Below are 14,390 nucleotides of genomic sequence, written 5' to 3'. Positions count from 1 at the left end.
TTTTGGTCCAGCTCAGATACCACTACCAGTTTTGTAATGCTGTCTTAGCGTTTTCTGCAGTAGATTGGAAGCTGTTTCTGGTAATATACTATCAGGTTTAGAAAGTAAATGGAAATTTATCATCCTAGAATAAAATAGTAAGTTCAAGACAAAAAATTAGTGTGATTCCAGGGCTATGCAGCAGCCTGAATTTGGAGTTTTCCGGCAGCCCAGAAAACAGTGAGACTGAAGAGTAGCTCTTGTAGAGTAAGACCAGCAGTTCTCACACGTCCACGAGAACGCCTGCCATGGCTTCCTTCTGACTAAGGGTGTCAGGCGTGGGTCTCTAACCTCACAGCACTGCTAGGACCGAGTCAGTTTACAGGACTGAGACCTGACTGCTTTATTAAATGGGTGCTTCCTAGACTCTACATCAGTCACGGGCCCATCGGGTGCTGGCCCACACAAGTCAAGGAATCAAGAATACGCTGAGGAACTTAGGACGGTGTGACCTTGCTCGGCATTGAGTGTTAATCTGCCCGTCCATGGCAAATTGCAATTTGAATCAAAACTTTTCTTTGGAGTTACTTGAGGCTTAGAGTGCTCACTTCTCTCTGCTGCTACAGCAGTCGAGCAGTGGCTGCATCTGCAGCGACGGTGCTTTTCCTGGGAGCTGATGGCTTCCTAAGGCCAGAAGTAAGCCGTGATTTCCCCAGAAGGAACCCAGTATTTTATATTAATAATGTGGTTAATTTTGTTGTTACAGACTATTCTCGTTCAGTCCTGGTATCCAATTACAGTGGCCACAAATTCAAGAGAGCAGAAGAAAATACTGGCCAAATACTTGTTAGAAACTTCTGGTAACTTAGATGGTCTGGAATACAAGTTACATGATTTTGGTTACAGAGGAGTCTCTTCACAAGAGGTAAGAAACCAAAACGGGTCTCAGGGAATTCAGTGTGAGTTGTCAGTACTATATTAGCTACTCCTGTTGCTGCGAGAAAACATCATTACCAGAAGCAGTAGATGTCAGAAAGTTTATGAGAGCTCATGGTGGGGAGGCAGAGGTGCAGCAGGAGGAACCCGAACCCGAGAGCTCACAGTTTCCAATACAAGCCTGAAGCAGAGAGAAAACTGGAAGTGTCCTGGGGCTTTCAGCTCTTGAAGCCTCGCAAAACAACACCACCCGCTGGCGACCAGGTGTTCAGATATCTGAGCCTATGTGTAGGGAGTATTCTCACCCAAACCAAAATGAGAGGCCTCTGCCAGCTTCTCAGAATGTCACTGGGTGTTGTAATATGAACGGCGGCGGGGCTGCGTCCCCAACCCCCAGCCGCTTGCCCGGCTAGCTTATGCCCCGAAATAATTACACGGACACTGTATTCATTTAAACACTGCTTGGCTCATCTACCTAGCATCTTCTAGGCTAACTCTCCCACCTGGACTAGCCCATTTCTTATCTATATAGCACCGGTCTTACCGGGAAGATTCTAGCCTAAGTCCATCCTGGGTCGGAGCTTCATAGCGTGCGTCTTCCCTGGAGCAGGTAGCATGGCGTCTCTCCTGCCTCTGCTCTGGAGAGGAGAGCTGCGGAGTCTGACCTCACTTCCTCTTCCTCCCAGCGTTTTGTTCTGTTTACTCCTCCCACCTATCTCCTAACCAAAGAGAGCCAAGCAGCTTCTTTTATTTTAACCAATGACCTTCCTCCATCAACTGAGGATGAACTTGCTTTAAGTAGGCCATTTCTTGCAACTCCGGAGGCTTAGTCAACAGATAACTAACTACTGTGTGTCGTCTCAGTACATAGAACATACCTCTAAATACATGGTCAGCTCTTCACACATTAGGTGGAGGGTCTCAGTACACAGAACATACCTCTAAATACATGGTCAGCTCTTCACACATTAGGTGGAGGGTCTCAGTACACAGAACATACCTCTAAATACATGGTCAGCTCTTCACACATTAGGTGGAGGGTCTCAGTACACAGAGCATACCTCTAAATACATGGTCAGCTCTTCGCACATTAGGTGGAGGGTCTCAGTACACAGAACATACCTCTAAATACATGGTCAGCTCTTCACACATTAGGTGGAGGGTCTCAGTACACAGAGCATACCTCTAAATACATGGTCAGCTCTTCGCACATTAGGTGGAGGGTCTCAGTACACAGAACATACCTCTAAATACATGGTCAGCTCTTCACACATTAGGTGGAGGGTCTCAGTACACAGAGCATACCTCTAAATACATGGTCAGCTCTTCACACATTAGGTGGAGGGTCTCAGTACACAGAGCATACCTCTAAATACATGGTCAGCTCTTCGCACATTAGGTGGAGGGGGACAGACAGGCGCAGTGAACACTGTGCAGAGCACAAGCATGGGGAAGAGACATTGCGGTGGGAAGTGGGACGAGGCTGATGGGTGTTAACTCCTGTTTTGAATTTTCGTTTGTGGTTGATCTTCAGACTGCTGGCATAGGGGCTTCTGCTCATTTGGTCAACTTCAAAGGAACAGATACAGTGGCAGGAATCGCTCTGATTAAAAAATACTACGGAACAAAAGATCCTGTGCCGGGCTATTCTGTTCCAGCGGCAGAGCACAGGTAAAATTGAGTCTGTTCTCGTGTTGAATATTTGAACACTTGCCTTGCATGCACAAGGCCCCTGGTCCTATCTCTGGCCCTGTAAACTAATTGCTTTCTAATGCTTGGTTTGAATTTATTATGTGTGACTCAGCAACACCTGATTTGACAACAGAGCCAGACGCTAAATAAACTTCCATGGAATAAACAGAAAAAAATGAGTACTCACTTTTATAGAGAGAGGATCCGGCAGGCCTGGGATTTTGAACCACTCTAGTAAACAGATTGAAGTGCATTTAAGGAATGGTTTTTATATTTGCTACATTGTATATGCAGATACAATGTTCTTTATTAGCTGAAATCTGGAAACACTGTTAAAGTACTGATTTCTTTCCCCACTTTTCTGTGTGATCTCCCCTACCTTTGACCAGGAAATTGTCATCTGGACCAGTGTTTTCAATTCTAGATAAGTAAGCCATTTTAATGGGGAGGAAGGTGTCACGATTCTCTTGTGTTTACTTTCTTACTCTTAGTGTTATCTCAAGGAACACTAGGAAATTATAACCCAGGTTTCAGCCCCTCTGGTTCTAGAGTTCCCCTTATTGAAGGTAAACAGTGTAACCTGGCAGTGGTGGCGCACGCCTTTAATCCCAGCACTTGGGAGGCAGAGGCAGGTGGATCTCTGAGTTCAAGGCCAGCCTGGTCTACAGAGGGAGGGGAATTCCAGGACAGCTGGGGCTGTTACAAAGAGAAACAGTGTCTCAAAAAACAAAAAGAAAGAAGAAAAGAAAGTGAACAATATGTAGTAAGTATATGTCAAACTTTGCTTCTGGTTCTTAACCTCATTTAATACAGTCATTGGAAAATGCCTAAAGTCCTGTGTGTTTCAGTGTAGAGTAAGCTGAACTTTGTCATCTGGTGCACATTAACTCATCACCGTCGGATCAGCAAGGACAGAACAGTGCATAGCTGACCCCTCAAGAAAAAATAGTCACGAGGAACTGTCTACTCTGCTAAGAACTTTTATTTAAAGAGGCACAATTAAGGTGTTCACAGTAGTCTCAAACGAGGAAGGTTCATATCCATTGACAGGGTTGGAAAAGCTTTTATAGAGACAGTATGTGAGATCTTGACTTCTTAAGGAAATAATCAAATTTGATTGAGCATTTTTGACTAGTACTTTTTCATATTTTACTATCTGCCAAACATTATGATAACATGTATACATGCTTTAGGGGAGTAAAGACTAAAATAGATATGTATGAAAAGTGGATTGAAAAGGTGGATGAAGGTTGCACACCATGCTGGCTTGTTTGATTTTTAACAGCGCCTCATGCAGTGCAAGCTGGCTTTGAACTTACACTGCCTCCATTTCCCAAGTGCTGTGATTATTTATTCAGCTGTAACTTACTATTAATTAGGCATTTTCAAAAAGAACCAAGTGCTTACACTGCTGGGAAAATGGGAGTATGTATTCACCCTTTCCAGTATTCTGCCATGAAGGTGGGAGGCTGTGTATGCTCGCTGACTTTGATTAGGTTGAAGGAGGCTGAAACAAACCGGTTTATAATTGGTTAATTGTTGATCCTAGAGCTAAGTGACAGTAACTACTAAGATGAGTATTGTTAACTTGTAGTGCTGGAAGCAAACTGGACAGGGGTGGTTTAGCGCAGATCCTGCATTTGCCTTCCGACAATCACTTACTAACTGAACCCTTCTCTGTGACACTGAAGGGCTGGTACAGTGGAGACGGTGGTTAATGATGCCTCAGAAATCCGTCCCATGTCTGCCTGAGTTAACCTGCATTTTTCACTTGTTTTCCAGTACCATAACAGCGTGGGGGAAAGACCATGAGAAAGATGCTTTTGAACACATAGTAACACAGTTCTCATCAGTGCCCGTGTCAGTGGTCAGCGACAGCTATGACATTTATAATGCTTGTGAGAAAATATGGGGTGAAGACCTCAGACATTTGATAGTATCGAGAAGTACAGAGGCGCCACTCATCATCAGACCTGATTCCGGGAACCCACTGGACACTGTACTGAAGGTAAGTCGTGATGTGCGTTGTTGAGAAGCCTGTGCACCGGCTCCTTCACTGAGTTGTAATTCAGACAGACAGCAGTAGATTTGCCCGAGGTCACGTTATTGCAGTGAAAGGAGGTGGGATGCCCTTCTTTAGATGTGTTGCTTTTATTGGTTGATGAATAAAGCTGTTTTGGCCACTGGCTTAACAGAGTAAAGCCAGGCAGGAAATCCGAACAGAGATGTGGAAAGGGTAGGTGGTGTTGAGATGCTGTGTAGCTGCTGAAGGAGACTGATGCCAGAACTTTACCTGGTAAGCCCCAACCTTGTGGTGATACATAGAATAAAGAAATGGGTTGATTTAAGATATAAGCACTAGCTAGGAATACGCATAAGCCATTGACAAACCAGTGTTGTGATTAATATAGTTTCTGTGTGATTATTCGGCTCTGGGCGTCCGGGAAACGACAGTCTTCACCTACAAGTTAGTTTATTTACATATCGTCAAGTAGATGATTGAGGGCCAGTGAATACTTCCTTATGTGCCTCAGGATTAATCTTAATCTGGTTGTGCTTTAATCAATGTCTTTGTGGATCATTTGTGGTTTATTATATTAGAAATTGTTGTTACAACCTGTTGTTAGTACAGAAGGCGGCTGTTCGTGGTAATGAAGAACACAAATAATTCAGAGCTGCTCGACTAGAACTAGGACTGTCTCTGAGCAGACCTGCCTGTTAGTGTCGGGCTTGATTCACCTGTCTTACAAAGTGTCCATCCCAGCAGGAGTTGACTGATACCTTCTACAGAGAACTCCTGTGGGTGCTTGACTCCAGAAAGTTAGTTTCCTTTAATCTCATCAAAAAAAAAACAACCCACTGCTGGCTCTGACCATCTCTGTTGTAAGGAGAAAATGACCCACCAAGGTTGAGAAACGTGGAAACAGTGTAGGCCTTCTGTCTGGAGCCTTCCTGTACAACTGTTCTCGACTAGTGAGCAGATGGCTTCTCTCTCTCTCTCTCATAGGAAGTGGGAGCATAGATTAATGAAACCTTTTTTAATTCTGTAAACAGCTAGTCTCAGTGTCTTAGCCTGAAGTGTTTCACTTTGGACAACTAAACAGCTTTTTTATTTCCATCGTGGCGGTTATGATAAGAAAGCCATTACTTAGGATCTCTTATTAGCAGTTTATGTCAAGAAAGGCAGGGGCTGTGTGGAAGGGGTGTAGCCGATAGGTCTTCTCCGGCCCTGACCAAGTTTTCCTGATCAATTTCAAATCTGTGTTTAAGGGTTTGCGCTGTGATAAAATGCTGAATGGCTTGGAGTAGCTCACATATCACGCAGGCCAGTTTTCCTAGAGCGAAGAGCTATGGACAAACTGCACATTGTATACGCTTTGTCCGTCTGATTCTCAGCTCTGTGGCTCAGCGTCAGACAAATGTAAACCAAGCAACCGTTGGCCACAAGCAGAGCGAGTCCAAATCAGAGGCATAACTAGGGGTTTGTTGTGCTATACCTTCCATGCTTCCTTTATATATATACATTGTAATATTGTTTCAATATTACAGATTTTCTTGCTTGAATCTGTATAATTTGAAAGATGTGAAGAAAAACCTGTGTTGCGCTAATTTAATGATACAAATTGACGAAATAGGAAAGCTCACACCTTTTTCTAATGTGGTTAAAAGTCATTGCAACCAAATTTTATAAAGGTTTATATGTGGTTTAAGATTGTTTAAGTCATTGAACTTTTATATTCTCAAAATTGTGTAATAAAGAAAAATAATTCCTAGCTTGGGAAGCCTCCCTCCCTCTCTTAGTTACTTGTGTTCTGTTTTTTCATGCAGGTCTTAGATATTTTAGGTAAGAAGTTTCCTGTCACTGAGAACTCAAAGGGCTACAAGCTGCTGCCCCCGTACCTGAGAGTCATTCAGGGAGATGGCGTGGATATCAACACCTTGCAAGAGGTAGTGTGATCCACTTGAATGATCTTGACACAGCTATTTTGATTCATAAGTAGCCCATTCAAATTTAAATGCAATTGTGAACTTATTTTTAATATTTAAGATGGTAAAAACCTTTGGTGTTTAGAAATAATAGTAGCTTAAAATACAGAAATGGCAGCCAACGCATACTTCTCCAGGCCTCAGTAGCCACCTTTTGTTGTGATTCTGAAGAGAAACAGAATAAAGCCTTTTTATTTGATGAGCCCAGAATATGTATAAGAGTTGTCACCATGACACAATCTGGGGTCACTTGGGAACAAAGTCTCAGTGAAGGATTATCTAGATCAGGGTGGGGGGGCTAATGGTTCCAGACCCCACACTCTGCTGCCTTTCTCTCCCTGTGTCTCTAGACCTGTGTCAGACTGGCAGCTGAAGCTGACCATATGTGACAAGTCGTTCTTTGGACACTCGGGTACAGGGAGAATATCTTACACTGGTTCTCAAAGCAAAGCAGTTTGGGGACATATATGAAACCCATCATACCCAGAGGACAGTACTTGATTTTTCATGTTGGAAGTTAGTCATATGTAGTTTTAGAAATAGGAAAAGGAATTATTCTTAATAGTTTCCTCTGTATGTGTTAATTAGTGTTCCTAACTTTGGCAGTGGGGGACTACTTCATCTAACAAAAAGAGGATTTCCTTGCAGTCTAACAGATTTCCAGAGTTTTTATTCTCAAGTTGTCCTTTCTTAAAATCTTACGAACAGGCCAGGGTAGCTTTTCCTTCCTGTCAGCTGCCCTACACCCTTGTCTTGAAGCCCTTTTGTCTGCATCTCTCATGTTTCTTCCATGAATTACAACTTTGATCAGAAGCTTGCTAGAAGACACTGATTGATGTAAATGTTAAGAACAAATTGCTCTTTGACCCACATAAATACATAATACATGAAAAGCACTTGCTCACTGGAGCACAATTCATGTTGGTGATAGTAACAGATAATTAAATCCTAAGGGCTCCTCAGCTAACTTAAATACTTCTGCATGAAATACGAAAACAGATTATGTAGTAAGAGTGATAGTTTGTCCGTTTACTTCCACCTTGATTTTTCCCTTTGGGTTGTTTGTGAACGACTTTGGCATGTTGCAGAGTGGAGAACACTGAGCTGGCAGCCATGGTGTGAAACTGTCCTGGGAAGTGACCACCACGGGGGCAGAAAGGTAGCTGGTTCAACACAACTAAGTAGCCAGTGCTGACTCAGACTTCAACACTCTGGCCCCAAGCACTTTATTTTAGGTGTATTTAAGCAACATCACAATTTGGAGAAATTTTTTTCTGATGATAAAAACTCAATCCTGTGTGTACAATAAAGCTTAATAAGATACTCTTTATAAAGAACCTGTGACATCTTCCAGAAAGTTGGGGTCTATAGATTAACTACATGTGACATCTTCCATAAAAACAGGTTCTGTAGGTTGGCAAGCTTTGGTCCCGGCCAGGTTCTGTATCTCTGTTTGAAGAGACAATCCTGTATGTTTAATTCCTGGTTCCCCTGGTCCTCATGTGTGATCACAAGAATCTCCATGCCTTTCTCAGGCACAAACCAAGATTTGTATAAAACCTAAAGGAATCGCTTTGAAGTAAGCTGTGGTCTTTACCTCAATTCTTCCCATTGAAAAACATACTTTGGTTTAAAAAGAAAAGAATAAATACACATAGACACACAAAGAGATGGATAGAATTTTAAGTTTTAAAATGATTGCATTTCTCAAGGTTGGATTATTAACACATGATGGTGTTTGGGGTTTGTTTCTTTTTAGTGTTGAAAATCCAAAGATCGATTTGAGACTTAGTGTACAGGGAGAACATGTAAATGATTCGTTTTAAAGCCATAACTGGCCTCTGCCTTAATCACTTTGAAAATTCTTTTTAAATTGGACTTTTAAACAGAACATGGCTTTTCATGAAATTCAGAAAATGGTTAATAAATTTCACTTCCCGTTTCATTATGAAAGTGATGGGATTTGCTTGTAAGTTAGAGGTACATGGTTGGTAAATAAGCCCCACGCAGAGAAACACAGATGCGCTGATACCACGGCTTCACTGGAGTTTTAAATCTTGAATCCCTCGGAAGAACTGTGTGCCATGCTGTCTCTCCAGCCGGCTTGTAGATAATCATTCCTTTGCAGTGACCCAGTCATAAATCATAACATCGAAAGTATCATGCATAATTTTGTGTATGCACTGGCGCACGAGGCATTTGAAGTGAGTCATCAGTGTCGTTGTTAGGTACAAGCGGATATTATGGGCTCCTATGCATAACCACTGACCTGTGCCTTACATACAGTAACTGTTACATGTACTAACGCCGTGCACCCTGATGTATTGTGATGGGTGGAAACCCTAGAGTCTAGCCATCTGGGGCAAGTGTTGCAGCTTTTGTTGCCGGCATTGGGCAGTAGCTTTGGGGTGACTGGGAGGGCTCAGGAAGCCTTAGGTATACATATAGCCAGTATTCTTGCTCCTTCACTCTCGGCCTGACTGCATTGACCACACTGAAAATCTACAAGTGAACCCTCCTTCCACACATCCACTGCAACCCGCGTGGGTCTTTAAGAAGCTAGTGTGTGCTGTTACCTGCCGAGGCTTCTCTAAGTACTGACTGGTACAGACAGCTGTAGGGGTCTCACAGTGTCGCCCTTGGAAGGTAACTTCCATTGTCTTCCAGATCATTCATTTGCTTGTTTTTTATCTTCTAGATCGTAGAGGGAATGAAACAAAAAAAGTGGAGTATTGAAAACGTCTCCTTTGGTTCTGGCGGAGCTTTGCTACAGAAGTTAACAAGAGACCTCTTGAACTGCTCCTTCAAGTGCAGCTATGTTGTAACCAACGGCCTTGGGGTACGTCCTTCTGCTTTTCTTCTCCTGTCAATCAAGTCCGCAGTAATCACTGTCAAGATTCTGTTATCAGGGTGGGGTTTGAGCTTCTGATTTTAATACCGGAATCGTTCAGTAACCATAGTATAGCTGGGATACCCATAGAGACAGCTGACCCGAGCTAGTGGGAGCTCATGAACTCTGGACCGATGGCCGGGGAGCCTGCATAGAACAGAACTAGGCCCTTGGTTGTGGGTGACAGCTCTGTAGCTTGGTGTGGTGGGAGACCTTGCTCAACCTGATATGAGAATGCGGGGGGTGGCTTCGTCCTGCCTCAACTTGATATGCCAGGCTTTATTGACTCCCCATGAGAGGCCTCACCTTCTCTGAGGAGTGGGTGCGGTGGGTAGGTAGCAAGGAGTGTGGGGGGGGGCTGTTGTTGGTATGTGGTATGAATTAAAATTTAAAATAAATTTTTAAAAGAAAATATAAATAGGTAGAAAGCCTGTGTACCGTCTTCCACCTTTCTTTGGAGAACCCAGAGCTGTCTTCTCTGTTGCTCTCCCGTGCCTCTGCCATCTGTTAGTGCTTTGCCTCCCCCCTCTCTGGATCTGTATGTGTGTGTCTGTTACAGTGCACTGTCCTCAGTCTAGAAGTCCTTCCTTGTTGTCACTGTTCTGAGTCAGGGTCTTGCGGTGTGGCCCTGTCTGTGCTCCCCAGGGCTGGGCCTACAGGGATATGCCACCAAGCTCAGTAGGTTCTCCAGCTGCTGCCTCTTAGTGCGAGCATCAGGCCAGCATCCCCTCCCCGCCTTGATTGTATCTCCTACCTTTTAACTGCAGTAAAGGAAGTAACGAAAGGGAAAGGTGGTACAGCGTGTCTTAAATACTCTAGTTCTCTGTTATAAAGTGTATAAAGATATGTGTTTATCATCTATAATATAAGGGCCACATGGTAAATTTCTCCAAATCCTTCTGTAAAAGATAGTTATGATTTGGGTTTCTATACCATGACTATCTTGAAGGAAAACAGGCTAGTTAATGGGTCAGTTGTGGAATGATGTTATACTTGTGACACTATAGATAAGTAAATAAAATAAAAACCAGTTCTAGCCAGGGATCCCGCCAGCCTGCAGGTGAGAGCTCTGGCAGCCAAAGGGATACGTGTTTTTAGAGACGTTTAGATGATGGTTCATCATTTCTCTCGATTTCGATTTCAGGTTAATGTCTTTAAGGACCCAGTTGCTGACCCCAACAAAAGGTCAAAAAAGGGCCGATTATCTTTACACAGGACACCAGCAGGGAACTTCGTCACACTTGAAGAAGGAAAAGGAGACCTTGAGGAATATGGCCATGTGAGTACCTGTTAACATGGCAGTGAACTGCCTTTTCAAAGGGAAAGAGGGGTTTTTCTATTATTCTTTCACAGTTTTGTGACATTGAAATAATTTTTTTCACATAGTGGCAAACGTGATAGACGTTGATAGCTTTTACAGACTTTTATATTTGGTCGTAACCCTACTGTCAGCTATCAGTGAATGGTTTTTAAAGCAGCATAGCAAATAGGACTTTTTAAATGTTGTTCTTTGACTTCATGTGACTGTGTTAAAGTAAAATAGAACTTTGAAATGGACTATTTCCAAACCCCTTTGAAAGGAATTGTTTCTTTAGAACTTAATAACCATTTCGATGGTTTTCTCTGGTCTTTTTCAATTCTCATAGAATTATGAGCTTAAAACAAAAAAGAAAAGCAAATTGTCTTAGTAACATAGAACGAGAGTGGGCTGATTCATATTATCTAACTAGCAAGGAAGAGCCATCACTGAGTTTTCTGATCTAGTAACCAGACTGGAAGGAACGTATAGCACGTGATCTGTGGTCTTCAGCGTAAGTACACATTAGTGTACTCAGTGTGGAAAGATTGCCGATCTCCGAGCCACTGATGGAGGGGGCTGCAGTTTGCGTGTTTATGTTCTTCAACGTGAGCGCCCAGCTGGTGCTGTGAGGACACTGTGCAAATATGACGGCCTACAACAGTTTATTTCCTTGTCTTTTAAGGTTTGAGGCTGGAATTAATAAAATAATCCATCTTTATGTGAAAATGATGTGAACTTGTAGATCAGGTTTTTAGAATTAAATCTTTTTATGTAGCCCACCAGCAATTCTTTGAGTAGATTTCACATAACAACTGAAGCTACCAGGGTTCTGCTGAATTGGGTCATCTCAAGTGAAGCAAAGCCAGTTGAGACTAAGTCAGAGGCAACACGGATTTGAGAAGTACCTGAGCATCTGTCCAGTCAGTATGATGGTGGTGACCTCTGTGGTCGTGGAGGCTTTTAAACACCAGCACTCCCTGGTGGTTTATATTGAAACTCACAAAAGAAAGTGCTGCATATAGGTACAATTTAGAGCACATTAGATGCCAGTGAATGTCACATGTACTGTAAGGAAGAAAGATGAGTTTCAGTGGATTTTTATATAGAAACTAACTCAGTCCTCATCTTCTGTTGATGTTTATCCATGACTTTGCAGTTACAATCTTTGTGTCTCTGTCACCATAAATAAGAACAAAAAGTTTCTATTTTTCTATGTTTCTGTCTTGGCTTTGGTTTTTGGATTTTATCCTTTTTTTAAGGCCAAAATTTAATGGCTAACAAATTTATTGAATGTCTAGATTGACTGATCTAAGCAGCATTGAGGAAGAATTTAGCAGGGACAGTGGTAGGTTTTCCAAGCAAACGTCTCTTCCGAGGTACAAAGGTATGCGGGGCATCTGGTGTTTTGCTCCCTTCGAGGAAACTGGCCTGAGAATGTTTATCATAATCTCACTGTGCTAGTGGCCGCTCTCAGCAGCTCTGTGTTTGACCTCTTAGGTAAATGGGTCAAAGCACAATTCAGATATTTAATGGTCTTTTTAATGATGATCCTAATTTACATTCTGCAGGATCTTCTCCATACAGTTTTCAAGAATGGAAAGGTGACAAAAAGCTATTCATTTGATGAAGTCAGAAAAAACGCGCAGCTGAATATCGAGCAGGACGTGGCCCCTCACTAGGCCTGGGTGTTTGTGCGGGTATGTGTACACATACGTGCACTGTGTGTGTGCCTGTGTGTATGTGAGGACATGTCCAGTGTACAGATGCGTGCGTTTGTGTTTATGATATACTACAGCCAGATTATTTGTTGGTTTATGGACATACTGCCCTTTTATTTTTCCCACAATGTTTAGAAGATCTCAAATTAGGAAACACGTGTAACCATGTACAAGATGAATGCTAAAGCGAGCTTTTTAGGGCCCTTTGCTTAGAGATAGTAACTCGGTCTGTGTTGACCTTTTCACAAGTCACAGAACCAAGAAACTTTTATATATAACTGCAGATCACATCAAACAGATTTGCATAAATTACCATGACTGCTTTATGTTTATATTTAACTTGTATTTTTGTACAAACGAGATTGTGTAAGATATATTTAAAGTTTCAGTGATTTAACAGTCTGTTTCCAACTTTTCATGATTTTTATGAGCACAGACTTTCAAGAAAATACTTGAAAATAAATTACATTGCCTTTTGTCCATTAATCAGCAAATAAAACATGGCCTTAACAAAGTTGTTTGTGTTGTTGTACATTTGGAAATTATGTCAGGACATATACCCAACAGAATTACTAACTCACTGCCCTTGTAGATTATGCATCAGTCATTCTACATCAAAGAGAATTATGGTTCTTACTCGAATGTCTAGGCATTGTACAGTCCTATGCCTTGGTCATTGTATTGTACCAATGAAATGCCAAATTCGAAAGGCCTGTTCTGCAATTTTATATGTCAGATATTGCCTGTGGCTCTAATATGCACCTCAAGATTTTAAGAAGATAATGTTTTTAGAGAGAATTTCTGCTTCCACTATAGAATATATACATAAATGTAAAATATTGAAAGTGGAAGTAGTGTATTTTAAAGTAATTACACTTCTGAATTTATTTTTCATATTCTATAGTTGGTATGACTTAAATAAATTGCTGGAGTGGGTAGTAGTGAGTGTACTTATTTTAAATGTTTTGATTCTGTTATATTTTCATTAAGTTTTTAAAAAATTAAATTGGATATTAAACTGTATGGACATCATTTATTAATTTTAAATTAAATCCTCAGTAACTAATACTTAAGCAAGTTCTTGATGTTATCCCCAATGGAAATCTTCCTTAACCAGAGATGTAGCTAAATTTAAAATATCCAGGTCAAAATATTGATCGTGATTTACTGCTAGACCCTGATTCGGCCCCTACAAACAGGAAACTGGCTTCTTCGGGGTGACGCCTGACACTGGGTCAGCGCTAGGGCCCTGCAGGCCACCTTGGCTCCTCTTTGATTACGTACTAGGACTGCCTCCCACTTCCGTGGCAGAAATGGAGTAGCCACAATAGAGACCACACAGTCCACAAGTCTGGAATTCACGCTTTGTTCACTAAACACAGACCCAGAAAGCTCACTAGCCTGTGTTCTGAGAAAAGGAGCATGCCTTTGCATTTTGAGAGATGTTGGTTTTTCTGGGAAGGAAGAAGCTGGATTTTATGGAGTTTCTCTTGTTCTTTCTCATTTAACTATCTGATACTAGAAGCCCGATTTAGCTTGCCCTTAATATGAAGTTTTAAAAGCCATAAGTCATGAATGTTACCTGAGAGCATACCTATGATCTAATGAAGTAAGTTTGGGTTTTTGCAGGTGATCCTAAAACTTAACAGAATAGAAAGCATTACTTACTTTTAGTAATCCTTATCCTACAATACATGGTTTAAAAAAAAAATCTTAAACTGACTTTAAAAGAAATAAAATGTAATTTAATCAGCCTGGGCATGTGTGTACCTGAAATCCCTGAACCGAAGTGGAGACGGAAGGATCAGAAATCAACATCATCCTTGGCTACACAGCAGATTCCAGGCTAGCCTCGGCTACCTGTGTTCACTACATAGCAGATTCCAGG

The 14,390-nt window shown here is 41.8% G+C and overlaps 1 protein-coding gene across 1 annotated transcript in view; it reads left to right on the top strand.

Annotated features, from left to right (window-relative positions):
- The window catches only part of Nampt (nicotinamide phosphoribosyltransferase), a 28,031-nt gene extending 14,506 nt beyond the window's left edge, over window positions 1–13,525 (top strand). Inside the window, exons 5-11 of the mRNA XM_075948704.1 lie at window positions 746–904; window positions 2,450–2,586; window positions 4,390–4,615; window positions 6,436–6,555; window positions 9,293–9,433; window positions 10,629–10,763; window positions 12,353–13,525. Coding sequence (XP_075804819.1) covers window positions 746–904; window positions 2,450–2,586; window positions 4,390–4,615; window positions 6,436–6,555; window positions 9,293–9,433; window positions 10,629–10,763; window positions 12,353–12,463 — 1,029 coding nt within the window. The 3' untranslated portion in view covers window positions 12,464–13,525. The remainder of the gene's footprint in view (window positions 1–745; window positions 905–2,449; window positions 2,587–4,389; window positions 4,616–6,435; window positions 6,556–9,292; window positions 9,434–10,628; window positions 10,764–12,352) is intronic.
- Window positions 13,526–14,390: the final 865 nt, after the last annotated feature.

This window comes from Microtus pennsylvanicus, chromosome 14 (assembly GCF_037038515.1).
Source record: "Microtus pennsylvanicus isolate mMicPen1 chromosome 14, mMicPen1.hap1, whole genome shotgun sequence".
In the NCBI taxonomy this organism is placed as follows: Eukaryota; Metazoa; Chordata; class Mammalia; order Rodentia; family Cricetidae; genus Microtus; species Microtus pennsylvanicus.
This window is presented reverse-complemented; position numbering and strand designations above follow the sequence as displayed.